Source organism: Dromiciops gliroides, chromosome 3, assembly GCF_019393635.1.
Source record: "Dromiciops gliroides isolate mDroGli1 chromosome 3, mDroGli1.pri, whole genome shotgun sequence".
NCBI classification, from domain to species: domain Eukaryota; kingdom Metazoa; phylum Chordata; class Mammalia; order Microbiotheria; family Microbiotheriidae; genus Dromiciops; species Dromiciops gliroides.
In genome coordinates, this window is record NC_057863.1 from 42,064,249 (window position 1) to 42,078,374 (window position 14,126).

Sequence of the window (14,126 nt, forward strand, 5' to 3'; positions counted from 1 at the left end):
TAACAGTGAACATTCCCTCTTCTAATGCAACTCCCCACTGTATTAAGTAAGGTAGGAGACAGGAAATTGCTTACAAAGTACAACCCTTACTGAGAATATGAAAATACTTTACAGTGTTTCCTTCTAAGACAAAATAAGGGAGAAAACACTAATAGAAAAATGGTTTGTTTTTTACTTTAGTGATATTTGTTCATCATTTTTATTATATATTTTTCCTAGGTAAAACTTCTTTGGTCACTTAGAATTTCCAACAGTATCATAATATTTTTTTTGTATACTAATATACAATACCTAAATACAAACTCCACCTACATTTTGTTTAACATTCAAAAACATTATTAAATATGAATTCATCCTGGAGCTTTAAAAATGTCATTTTTGGCTTTTTTCACTACTGGAACTAGCAGGACTGACTGAACTCACTGGCGAAGAGATTTGCAAGCCCAACTGCACAACTTTGGGTGAAACCGAGGCAGCATTTACACTCTTTGTTGACCTAGGAGGATAAATCAGAATTATTAAAAAATAATCATTTCTTCATTTTTAGTACAAATCCTTTATTCAGTCATTTGAATATAAGAAGACTTCGATTATTTAGAAGTCAGATTCCTGCAACATCAATCACATAAATAGACTGTAGTAAGAAGACCACCTCTGGACAATGAGAAAAAGAATAGGTACATACATATATTAGATCAGGGTGAAGAAGGTCTGTGTGGACAGAAGACCGAGGTGGATAGAAATGAAGGCAGAATTAGAGGTGACGAGGAAATGTTTGTGACTAGCAGACAATGATACCAAGGATAGGGCAAAAAAAAAAAGTTGATTTGAAACTTCACCCTTCAAGGTCCTGCCAGTGACTGAGAATGTGCAGTGGCATTAGCTAGTGACTTGTCAATACAAACATTAGGGAACTGATGCTGAGGGTGGGGAAGGCAGATAAGAAGAGATCCCAATGTGTTCAGGACGGAAATTTAGAAGGGAAAAAAAAGCTAGACTTGTCATTTACTCAGAAGGCTTTAAGTTAAAAAACAAACCCCAAAGCTTCTATAAGATGATTACATTCTTCAAGAAGAGGTTTTTAAAGGCTTGGGATATGGTTAAGCACCAAATATCAAGGAATAAAGGCGCCTCTATCTTAATACAGGAAATAGCTAGTTAATTATGTGGGAATTGCTTCCAAATCACTTGGCTTATCTGTGTGCAAACCAGTTAATGATGGGTTAGTTATGGCAGAATTCAAAGGGCAATTACAATGTCCCCACCTGACTTATTCAAATAAGCTACTGATGCTGAAAAGTGACAGATAAAGGTAAAGACCCTGATACCCATCATAATTTCCAGACAGAAGTTTAACAGATTTAAGTGATCATCTTAGCGGGGGGGGGAAAAAAAAAAACAGAAACTACCTCAGGAAAAGCTTTGCCTGCTAGCCAGAGTGATATAGCTGGGAAGGACAACATGAGTTTAAATCAAGTTCATTTAATATATGATTACAAATGGCATTACCCAAAAAATCAGGACAAACAAGTCTGCACAAGGCTTGGCATCAGACCCAATTGAGCCCGAATATCCATCCCAGGAGCATTTCTCGGTGAAAATGAAAGCACAGAAATGGACAGGAACCATTGCCCAGGTTTCTCTCTGGAACTCATAGCATTGATGTTGGGGAAATCACTGCATTTGGACATGAAATGGTAGAGGTGCTACCAGAGAAGATGGAAATGGCATTCAAGCCATAAAGAAGATCACATCTATAGCTCTACCCTTGCTCAGAAATTCCCATCTACATGGAATGATTTCTAAAAGGTGGAAATGTTTGAGCCCCTTGCTTGTTATGCCAGTATGCAGACAAGGGCAATGATATTTATCTAAGAGGCAAAACCAAATGAAAGGGATCAAAGCATGGTGTGTGGTGGGATGAAATGACTGATGGATCAAAGATAGTGGTGGGTCTGAATTTAACATTAGAAACATGTATTTGAAAAAGCACAGAAAAATTGGTTGTGTTCCAATTGGTAATATTCTAGATAATAAGAGTTATCTGCACCAAGAAATTATCACATTCACAACTAGAAATACCATTCCCTTTCCAGTAAATGAGTTTCAGACATTATGACAGATAACCCAAGTGGCAAAAGTAAAAAAAAAAAAACTTTTATATTACAAAACACATAATCTGTGAGTATAGATGATATATATCTATATGATCTTGTAGCCTCTGTATCTCCAAACTATGCCACCTGTACTCCAGCCTCATTTTCCTCATCCTCTTTCTACCAGAACTTTGGACTCTGTTCCTAGAACCCTCTTGGGCTCTAATAATCAAGCTTTCACATTATTTCACCCAGAACCAGGCGTCCACATCACTTCCACCCACTCCAAACTATGCCTTGGCAACACACTTCCTGTCTCTCTTTGAATGCCCCTTTATGTGTTGTCTTCTCATTTTAAGATAAGCTCCCTGAGGACAGGGACTACCTTGTTTGTATTCCTAGTCCTTAGCACAGTGCCTGGAACATAAGTGCTTACCAGTCATTTACTCATTCCTGACTTAATTCACTCTGGATTTATCTACCCTACCCCCTCACCTATAGCCTTCCACCCTGAGACCTACTCTCATGAACAATGAGCCTGTAGCCTGGATATCTATCCCTAAACATGTTCACTTCATTCCTGGTTCAACTCACTTTTCTGGACTTCAGCAGCAGCAGCCTAACCACCCCTATGCTGGTACCTTCTTCTCTACCCTATTATTATTCCCTCCCCTTTCCAGCTCCCCTTTGTGTTGTCTTCTCCCATTAGGATGTAAATTCCTTGAGGGGAAGATTGTCTGGTTTGCTTGTATTTGTACTGCAAGTACTAAGTAGTGTTTGGCACATAGTAAGTGTTTAATAAATGCTTTTTTCTAATGTATGTTCATATGATTATATATGTATACATATATAATCATATGAACATACATTAGAAAAAAGCATTTATATGTATATGTATACATATACATCTATAAACACATACACAGTATGATTTTCATAATTAAAAATTGAACAAACTACTGTTCTGACTGGTCATTTCTCATAATAGTTGATCCTCATTTACCAGAAAGTGAATCCTATTTACAATTAAGAGTATTGTCAATTGGAACACAACCAATGCTGCCATGTTTTCTAATGTGATAAGGAAAGATACCTATAACTGGGCCTTTCAAAGAGGCAAAAACAAAGCCCATGAGCTGAGATTGATATACAATGACTGATAGGGGAGAGGCCACTACTGTAGATGCCCCTTCCTGCAGGGTCTTAAGTGGGACCATCTCAGCAGCCAGTGATGCAGGCAGGAAGTTGATGTAGGGAAACTCCACTCCCATCCCTTACCCAGTGGAATAGCTATGTTGGTATGCAAGAGAGCCTAGACCAGGGCAGCAGTTTAACAGCAGCAGTGAGAGCTTTAGGAACCTAAATGATCAATTTTAGAATGTGGGAACACTCACCGTGCTGATAGTGAACTCTGAGAAGAAGACCTAGACATGCGGCGGCTACTCGTAGTATTTGCTGTTGGTAATTCCAAACCCACCTAGAAGAACATGGTATAATGCCTATTACTATGACTAGATTAAATAGCTTTTTATTTCACTGTATATCAATCACTTCATGACTGATGCTATGGAAAACGTTTATGTTCATTTGCCATTCATTAGAGATGGAATGGAACTAACAGGGATTTTGTCATTCAACCTCATCATTTAACAGATGACAGGACAAGGGCTATAGAAGTTAAAGAACCCAGCCAAGGTCACATGTAGCAGCACTGGAATTTGAACCCAGGCCTCTTAACTCTAAAGCAAATGTTTCTACGACACTCCATAAGTGCATTTATTGAAAACCTATGTATTAAAATTGTACATATATGAAGTGCTTAAGAGAAGGTATTACCTGTTGAAAGTATGTTTGGAAAATGCCACATAACTCGGGATTTTCTTCTGTAGCCTCAACTAATAATTTGTCAATGGACTTGTTGTAGTCTTTGATTTCTCGAAGACTGATATCATATTCTTCTACAGTTGGTTCTTCAGTTTCCTTTGCAAGACGGATTTCTTTAGTGAGTTTAGTACACTGTTCGGGGGGAAAGATACCGTCACAGTTTGACATAGGTCAATAGATGGGATTTTTTAAAGATCATTTCAATTGTTAAATATGTTTTCAAAAAAAAATTGCTATGTGATTACTATTTGTAATTTCAGAAAGTATAAGTTATATTAAGACAAGTTTTAAAAGATACCAATACCTGTCTCTTGACTCTCTCTATTTTGGGCTTCTGCTCTTCGGTGTTATTGTTTAATTCAATTGCATACACCTGCTTCTCTGCAAACCTTTCTTTGCAATTGTTTATTAGATTTTTCAAGACTTCTAAAGTGTTTTCCATGCTCTGTAGGATACAAAGTATTAATATGCCTTATACATATAGGTAAATGTGTTCAGTTCTACAAATTGCCACCTGATAAGTATTACTTCATTTCACTTATTTTAGGTGTTACTGTGTGCATTATGAGAGAAAGGTAAAATTTCCCTGGCTTCCTTCAAGACTCAGGTCAAATCCTCCCTTCTGCAGGAGTTTCCCCAATCCCTTCACTGCTAGTCCCTTCCCTCTAAAATGACCTTCCACTGACATTGTGTATCTCTTATTTAAGTTGTTATTTGCGTGTTGTTTCTCCCATTAGCACATTAGCTCCTCAAAGGCAGGGACCATGTTTTTGCCTTTCTTTGTTCCCCCAGTGCTTATCACACTGCCTGGCACATAGGAAATGTTTATTGACTGACTAAAGCAGAAAGAGCACTGGCTTTGAAATCAGGGGATCTGAATTCAAATGCCTGCCTTGACCATTTATATTTATACATCCTTTGGCAAGTCACAGTCTCCCTAGTCCTCATTTTCTTCATCTGTAAACAAAAGGGTTTAGACCAGATAGCCTGTAAAGTCCCTTCCAGATAAAGTCTATGATCATATGAAATTTGATTATGACCAGGGAAAATGGGCTGGTATAACACTCTAAGTTTTTTGGTTTGCATTTCTTTTTTTCTGACTAGATCAGGACTTCATCAGTGTAGGGACTTCCCTGGTGAGAAAATCCCCTGGCCACTAAGGCCAGCTCCCTATCCATTACCCAAAGCTGCCCGTTGCTGGAAAATCTGGGTTGTTTTTTTCCTAGCTCTTGATAAAAAATAATACGTATTAGATAAATGATCATATCCAGATCTTCCCTTCACACACTAACCTCCAGCCAGACTCACGCTTGCTGTTCCCTGAACACAGCATTCTGTCCCTGTTCCAGGCCTCTGACTCTAAGCTGGGAAGGCTCTCCCTCCTCACCACCTCCTCCTCAGGACTCTTCTTTCAAGCTCAGCACTAGTTCCATCCCTTTGAAATGACTTTTCCTAATTCATTCTCAAAGGCAGTAATGACCCTGCAACCCCTCCACACACACAAAAAAATCATTATATATTTAACTGTTAAAAGTCCCACATTTCATTTGTCATCTGATTCTTTAGTTTTATTCTTGACCTAGGCTGCTATCCATGTATTTGCACAGTCATTATTACCCTGAAGAAGGTCTGAGAAGCACTGGCGGGCTTTCAAAAATAGTGTTGGGGGGCAGTTAGGTGGCACACTGGATAAAGTACCATTCAGGAGGACAGAAGTTCAAATCCAGCCTCAGACACATTTACTAGCTGTGTGACCCTGGGCAAGTCACTTAATCCTCACTGGCCCACCCCCCAAAAAAATAGTGCTGTCCAACAGACTGCACTTTTACAGTCACACAGTTGACTCAACATCCCACTCAGTATGTTTAAAACTTGTTAACTTTTAAAAGTAATTCTTTGGAGCAAAATGCTATGTGGAAGGTTCTCTCAACAGGATACATGAGATGCAGACAGAGAGACAATTTTGCTCAATGACCCTCTGATTGGAAATGTCAAATGCTTGCACAGATGAAATCTCTCCCAAAGTATTCACAGTTCTAGAGGCACTGTTCTCAGGACTAGACTAGAGAAGCATCCCAAAAAGGATGTTAGTGTGGAAAATAATGGGTCTTTACTTCAATGAGAATAATGACTGAGGTCACATATTAAAAGCACTTTACAGTTACCTAAAGGCAATCCAGCGTATTCTGCTTCTCGTGTTCAATTCTGCAACCAGTATGTTGCCTGTCTGTAGTGTCTATCCAAGGTAAAGGACAGATCTTTAGAGTGTCCATCCTTCTACATCCCACCATCTAAACAAAAGCCACTTGTTTTTTCTTGTGTAGATAGTTGGACCAAACTCTTTTGAGCAATTATGCATCTCATCCTTTCCAGCTCTAAATATTTTATGAGTTTCCATGATAGTGAAAACATCTTTGGGAAGTCTTTTGTGGCCTCAAGGACATGTAAACTTCTACAGAGGTCTTCCTTTGTGATGCAGTTACACCAAAAGGTACATCATTTCCCCTGGGCATACTGAGTTCTGTCCTTGGCTGCCCTAACCTGGAAGGACAACTCATCATGAAGGGGGCACTATAGCTGAAATGGATCCAGGCCACAGTACTACTCTGGGACCCTTTTCCATTCATGCATTCTCTAATCACTCTCACCCTAAGTGAAAGGCAGCAAAGTAGAGTGTGGAAAGAGCACTGGATTTGCAGTCAGGGTATCTTATTCAAAAAGACATTTCACTCAGTGAAAGGCAACCTTGTTAAATGAGAACCAAGAGATCACTCAAAAACATCAAATGAAACATAAAAACAGATTAGTGCATTGATGAAGGCTTCCTGTTGCAAGTTTGAAGTGGAAAAGAGATTCTAAGTGATGAAAGACCCCAAATTCTCCCATTTGCAGGTGATGCTTGATGCAATCAGGATGCCCCCAAACACTGAGAGGGCCTCCACATTCCACAATTGCCTGAAAAGAAATTGGCCTAAAGATGTCTACAGGAAGAATTCTGGATAAAAATGCCCGTTTTCCATACTACGGCATATAGTTAGATGAGATGAGCATGGAAGTGGGTCCAGAATTAAGTCAGAGAGTGAATTTGGAAAGTTGCATAATCACTTCAATGATTTCAAGCTGTTCCCCCAATGTAAATCTCTATTTAAAATGTGATGCTTTATGGTTATAAATCTTGGAATACCACAAATCTGAAGAATAAAGTTGTAGGGGACCCAAAGGGTCATTAGGAGAAACATGTTGGACACTCATAGGTGTTAGTATATGTCTAATCATGAACAAAGTGAGTGGCACCGAAGAAATGTAGAAAAGGAAAAGGAAATGGAGCAAGAAGTAACACAAGAGATGGAGAGCTCAAGTGTTCCACTGGAATCCATGAAATGGAAGCCGACTTGGAGGAAAACCTTCAGAAGTACAATGGGTGGATCTACCATGTAAGATTCATGGACAAGAATGGCAAGGGTAAGAAGTGTTGGATGGGTTTCCATCCACACCAGAAGTGTCCACATCAATAAAATCACAAACCCATTGATCTATTGGGGTGAAAAATACTTACTAGCCATGTAACCATGACCAAATATTTAACACTTCTCGGCTCTGGTTTCCTCTTCTATAAAATGGGGATAAAAATACCTGTAGCACACCTGTGAAATGGGGGTGCTAGGTGTGCTAACCAGATCCCAGGGCTTCTTTGGAGAAAACATCTTGTAAACCTTAAAACACTTTGCAAATATGAATAACCATTGTTCTTTACCTGGATATCCTCCTGAAGTTCCCTGATTTGTCTTCGCTTATATCTGTATTTTTCATCCACATTTCTTTTTTGTTCTTCCAGCTTAATTTTTATTTCATATTCAGCACCTATAATTCAAAGGATAAGATAAGATTATACAAAGCTATTGAGCACAGGCTTAATGTAGATGGTAGTATACTGTTACTCAGTATCCATTTGCTTACTTGCAGTCCTTTCAAAGGCATATGCTGATCTCCTAACCCAACATGTTGTAACCACTGCCCCCTCCCCAAGCCTTCCTTGGCTCCATACTTCTGTATGAGACCCAAGCCAGTCTGGCTCCAATTTACCTTTCCAGAATTAGCTCATGTTACTCTTTGTCCTGTGTTCTGAATGTTGGCCAACTGGCCATCTCCCAAACTCATCATTCAATCTCCTAGTCCTGTGAATTTGCACAAGCTGTGTCTTCCCACTTGGCATGCACTCTACCTTCCACCTCTTAGAATCTTTTACTTTCTGCAAGGCTTAGTTCATATGACAGCTCCATCAAGAAGCCTTCCCTGATCCCTAGCTACTATAAGATCTTTGAGGACAAGCATGGGTCATCTTTGTAGCTGAACTTCTAGTACCTAGCATACAGTAAGTGCTTAATAAATGCTTACTGGGTAACATACCCAGAAAACCCCACGTTCTTTTAGTATCAGGACTACTGCATTTGATCTTTGCAACCCCAGTAACTACAACACAATACCTGGCTCCTAATAGGTACTTAAATACTTGCTGCCTGAAATATAATTTTCAGCACATGGAGAAATCTCATACAGAATGATACATACTACCTTAGCCACCAAACTAATTCCAAAGGGAATATACTTAAGGAGTGCCTAACAATAACAAAGGATGGTTTTCTTGGGTCATCTCTCAACTCAGTATCATTACTCAAACCTTGTCGATACTGTCCTCTAACACCACACAGAATGACATTCCTTTGTTTTGGGTTTGGGTTTTTTTTTGTTGTTTTTTTTCATGTGTGAATGAAATGGATAAGTGTGCTATGTAAACAATAAACTGAAGGAAGAACCTGGGATCAGAATCAACCATGAAATGACTTCAGAGTCCACAGGATCTTGGAGAAGGGGAGAGGAAGGGAGTGTACAAAGGGGTTGAAAATCCACTGCTCCCCTTATTTTATCTTTCTCCACCAGCTTCCTGACTGGGACTGAAGGCCTAAATGACTCGAATATGATCTTATTTTTAAATCCACTTTTAACCCATTTTCAGATTGGTAATCCATCGCTTCTCAAGGAACTATGATTAGAAAAATGTGTTACATCATCAGAAATAAGGCAGTGTTTTTTATTAGAAATAACAGCGTAATAGGCAGGACCTGATGAGGGCCACAACACTGCCATTAGCTATAAATGAATTATTAGAAAAATGGTACCATAAAGATCCTATGTCAGCTCTGAAGAAGATGTTCCATTAATTAATTTTGATCCAACCAAGTGGTGCCTGTTGGTGGAATGACTTAACCCTTCTATTATCTGGAAATAATCATACCCAATTGATCCTGTCTAGAGCTAGTTTGCACAGTTATTTGAATATTGTCTCCCCTGTTAGACTGAGTGCCCACAGGGCAGGGGCTGTTGGGTTTTTGCCTTTCTTTGTATCGCCAGTGCTTGGCCAGTGCTGGGCACATAGTAGGTGCATCATACTATTCAGACTAACAGTACAGCAGCTTTCACTGCATATAACTCATGAGAAAGGACAGAAGCCTATTGCACATACTGGCAGGAGTGATCTTCTTAAAAGACTGTTTGTAGTTGGAGTTACAGGTGTTCAGCACACGCAGCGTGTTTTCTAGGGCATAGATTTCTTTCTCAGCCTTGTGTATCTGGGTATCCAGATTGTCACCTTCACGCTGAAGCTCTTCCTTGGTTTGTGCTGCCTGTGAAATACAGAAAAGGCTATGTCTAATCAAGTGATTGACGCAAACAAAAGTGGCCTCTCACTGAGAGGTGATGGCACTTCAAAGAGACCATCATACCACCACCCCCAGAGCTAGAAAAGATTAAACCTCTAGATGCTGAAGACAAAATCATCTCCAGGATGTTAATATCCCCCATTATTATTTTTTCCTAGTGGAAATTCATCCCCAGCAAGTGATCTGTCTTAATTCTGTAAACCCAGGGTTGATGAGCATTCATTCTTTTGAGTGCTGACTCGACTTGGGATGATGTATATGTGTGTGTTTATGGAGGGGTCTTTTAACAAATGGTTTTCTCTCAACTGAAGCCCAATCATTTTGTTTTTATTGCTTGACCTTTTATAATTATAGCAGGGTTTCTCTCACACAATGTCTAGCACCAAATCAACGCATTGTCCATCATAAAATGTGTACACCAGTTGCTCCTCCAGATCTATGGAAGCTGGGGGAAAAGTGGAAATCCCTTCATTCCAGACAGAACATGTAGCAGCATTTCTAAATACAGAACTATTTAATATTGCCCATTTGACTCTCAGATGAGAAACACTAATGTTGAAATGAAATTCTGATACTTATATGTATATAATATTTATATAATTGTAGTCATTCCCTGTATAACATTTCTAAGTAATTTTCAAATATAATAATTTCATTAAAGTCAGGTCAAAGTAAGGCTAAACTCCCTTTCTTGGGGAAAATATCAGTCTCTTCTGTGTCATCAATAGAACCAAGGCATGATGACTTTTTTTTTAATCCAAGGTGAGGAAAAGGAAGACAGTAGTCAAGAGTTTCTTGTTCTTATCTCCTGTTTACCCTTGAGATGTAGGAAAACTCTGTCCCCACCTCATGTCTCCCTTGCCATATCTCCTGTTTGACAGGAGCAGAGGGGTTAGAGTAGGACACATTAGGAAGAAGCCTTGGGATACCAGGTCCTGTGTATGGAAAAGATGCAAGATCATGCCCCAACACAGAAAGGTGTGTGGATATTTTGTACTTCCTTATCTGTTTACATGGTTTTTGCTCCCTCCCCCAGGAGAATGTAACTTTGAAAGCACGGACTATTTTTTTTTAATAATTTTTTTTTTTTGGTTTGGTGAGGCAGTTGGGGTTAAGTGACTTGCCCAGGGTCACACAGCTAGTAAATGTTAAGTGTTTGAGGCCAGATTTGAACTCAGGTTCTCCTGACTCCAGGGCCAATGCTCTATCCACTGCGCCACCTAGCTGCCCCAAGAGCAAGGACTATTGAATTTTGGTCTCCATATACCCAGTGGCAAATGTGTGGGAATAAATGGACAAGAGTCACATCAGCTGGGTTGCATTCTGCATGGCTAAAAGGAACATCCCCACTGTTGTGATCCCCACAACCTACTACGGTACCTGGCACAATGTGGATGTTAAGTAAGTACTTTATTGAATGGAAAGTCCTGGAATACTGGCTCCCCAGGATCCATTCCCTAAAGTAACTACCTCTAGTACTTTAATAACAGAAAGTAGTCAGAAGACCTGAATTTTAATCTGGGCTCTGGCAGGACTCCGAGAAAATCTCTAGGGCTCAGTTTCTTCCTCTGTAAAATAAGGGATTTCAGATTTTCAAGGTCCCTTCTAGACCTACCACTTTATGATTCATTAATCTATGGACACCTTGCTAAATCACAATTGTAACCCACATAAGACAATACCTTTATCACATAGTAGGCTTGTGTTTTTTCCTCTTCCCCTTCAGGAGGCATCATGACCACTGTAAGAAGTTCATATCTGTTCTTCAGTTTATCAATGTGACTTAGTCGGTCATGAAATTCAGCACTGATTTAAGGAGATTAAAAAAAATGAAAATGCTGAAAACCCCAAATGAGGTCACAGAGTCTGACATGACTGAAACAATTGAACAACAGTTACAACAAAAACAAATACATCATTTGTGGAACTGTGATTTTGTCCAACTATTTTGGAAAACTATTTAGAACTATGTGAAAGAGGTGACTAAAATTTTTATGCCCTTTGTCCCAGAGACCCCACTTCAGGAGGCCCCATACCTCATGAAGGTCTAAGACAGCAAAGATCATTTACACCAAAATATCTGTTGCAGTATTTTTTATGGTAGGCACCCATCATTTGGGAAATAACCAAACAAATTGTGATAAGAGAATGTGATAGAATACTACTGAACCACAAGAAATGGGAAACCTAAGGAATTCAGAGAATCATGAGAAGAAGAACCAGGATTACAGAAAACACTGAAGTCGATGTGAATAAGGAATAGCCCCTCCTATTGAAGAGATCAATCAAACAAGGACAATGGACTAGATGTGAGAAGTCCTCAATCAATATGGAAGAAGTAAAAACCACTGGATGAAAAGGAGTTGCTGCACAGAAGGTATACTGGAGTCGGATGAAAAAACTAAGTTATGCTCTATGGATTAGCTCAGAACCCAACATTTCAAATTCTAGTTAGCTCAGTGGTAAAAGCAGTCCAGAGATACACATCTTAAAAATGAGGGGTATTAGAGAAAATTGTTTCATATAATCAGGGTAAACAAGTAGATATCTATCTATACAAAGAGGAAGGGGTGGGAGCAGTGGCTAACACTTGAACCTCACTCTCATCTGCTCTGGCCAAAGGAAGGAAAACACACATACACATGCAGAGTTGGATACAGAAAGACATTTCACTCAACAGGGAAATAGAAGGGAAAGGAGAAACAGAAGGAAGATTGATTGAAGGGCTGATCCTAAGCAAAACAAACCCTAAGGATGTATGAAAATATTTATGGATTTTTTGGGGGGCGGGGCAATGGGGATTAAGTGACTTGCCCAGGATCACACAGCTAGTAAGTGTCAAGTGTCTGAGGCCAGATTTGAACTCAGGTACTCCTGAATCCAGGGCCGGTGCTTTATCCACTGCACCATCTAGCTGCCCCGTATTTTTTTAAGGTAGTAAAATATGGAAATCTGAAGGGACACCCATAAATTGGGGAATGACTGAACAAGTTATGGTATAGAAGTCTATTGCCATGTAGATGACTCAATGCCTAGTATAGGTTTGCAAAAAAAAAATAATAATTTAAGGATATTTATACTTCTAGAGGGACTGGAAGGCTGATCTCCATTGAGGAAGTGATGAAGGTTCAAATCATCAAAACAATTTGATGATAGTTAGAGAGTTTGGGGCAGCTAGATGGCGCAGTGGATAGAGCACCAGCCCTGGAGTCAGGAGTACCTGAGCTCAAATCCGGCCTCAGACACTAGCTGTGTGACCCTGAGCAAGTCACTTAACCCCAATTGCCTCACTAAAAAAAAAAAAAAAAGAGGGGGGAGGGGGTTGATAAATGGAATAGCTTAGTCATACAACATAAGGTGGCATAGCATTGCTAGGCTAACCTACCTAAAGTCTTGCAATGATACTTTTCAAAGCAAAAGTTCTCCCAAAAAAAAAAAAAAACTGCTGAGGAAAATGGAAAGCAATCTGGCAGAAACTAGGTATAGAACAACAGTTCACACCACATACTTAAATAAGCTCCAAATGGATATGGGTTTACCTATAAAGAGTGATAGCATAAATAAATTAGAGGTGCCAAAAAGAAATGACCTTTTAGATCTATGAATGAGAAAACAGTTCATGACAAGATAGAGAGGATCACAAATGATAAAATGGATAATTTTTACAATATAAAGAGGTTTTACACAATAAAAGATAATGCAGCTAAATTTAGAAGGCAGATATGCAATAGGGAAAGAATTCATGTAGAATTCTTTAATAAAGGTCTTGTTTAATAAAGAATTCTTTAATAAAGGTCTTGTTTCCAAGACATATCAAGAATTTATTCAAATTTATAAGAATGAAAGCCATTATGAAATTTATAAATGGTCATGGGATATTTAATAGGCAATTTCCAAAGGAAGAAATCTAAACTAGTACAGCCATATTTTAAAATAGTCTAAATCACTGATAATTAGAGAAATGTAAATTAAGCCATCTATGAGGTGTCATATCATAGCTATCTAGTAAAGTTGACAAAAATGGAAAATGAAAACTGTTGAAAGGTTCAGAAGAAAACAAACACATAAATGAACTATTGGGGGCAGGGTGGAGATTACTGTGAATTGGAACAGCTATTCTGGAAAGCAATTTAGAACAATTCCCCAAGAATTACTAAACTATGCTTACCCTTTGATCCAGATATCATATGAAACCTACACATACACACACCCTGATCTGCCAAAAAGACCAAAGAAAAACAGAAAAAACCTATATGTAAAAAAGAATTTATACCAATAACTTAGTAGTGGCAAGGAACTAGAAACTAAAGGGTGTCCACCAACTGGGGAATGACTGAACAAATTAAGGTATATGACTGTAATTAAATGTTACTGTTCTATTTTAAAAAATGATGAAAGGAACAGATTGAGAGAAACCTGAGAAGACTTT

The 14,126-nt window shown here is 38.9% G+C and overlaps 1 protein-coding gene across 3 annotated transcripts in view; it reads right to left on the minus strand.

Annotated features, from left to right (window-relative positions):
* Positions 1-221: 221 nt before the first annotated feature.
* CCDC39 (coiled-coil domain containing 39) overlaps positions 222-14,126 on the minus strand; it is a 44,808-nt gene continuing 30,903 nt past the window's right edge. For all 3 annotated transcript variants that reach the window (XM_043991888.1, XM_043991889.1, XM_043991890.1), the window contains 7 exons: positions 11,380-11,503; positions 9,502-9,661; positions 7,735-7,841; positions 4,285-4,425; positions 3,933-4,112; positions 3,491-3,573; positions 222-496 (listed from right to left, as the gene is read on the minus strand). In XM_043991888.1, coding sequence (XP_043847823.1) covers positions 373-496; positions 3,491-3,573; positions 3,933-4,112; positions 4,285-4,425; positions 7,735-7,841; positions 9,502-9,661; positions 11,380-11,503 — 919 coding nt within the window. In that variant the 3' untranslated portion in view covers positions 222-372. The remainder of the gene's footprint in view (positions 497-3,490; positions 3,574-3,932; positions 4,113-4,284; positions 4,426-7,734; positions 7,842-9,501; positions 9,662-11,379; positions 11,504-14,126) is intronic.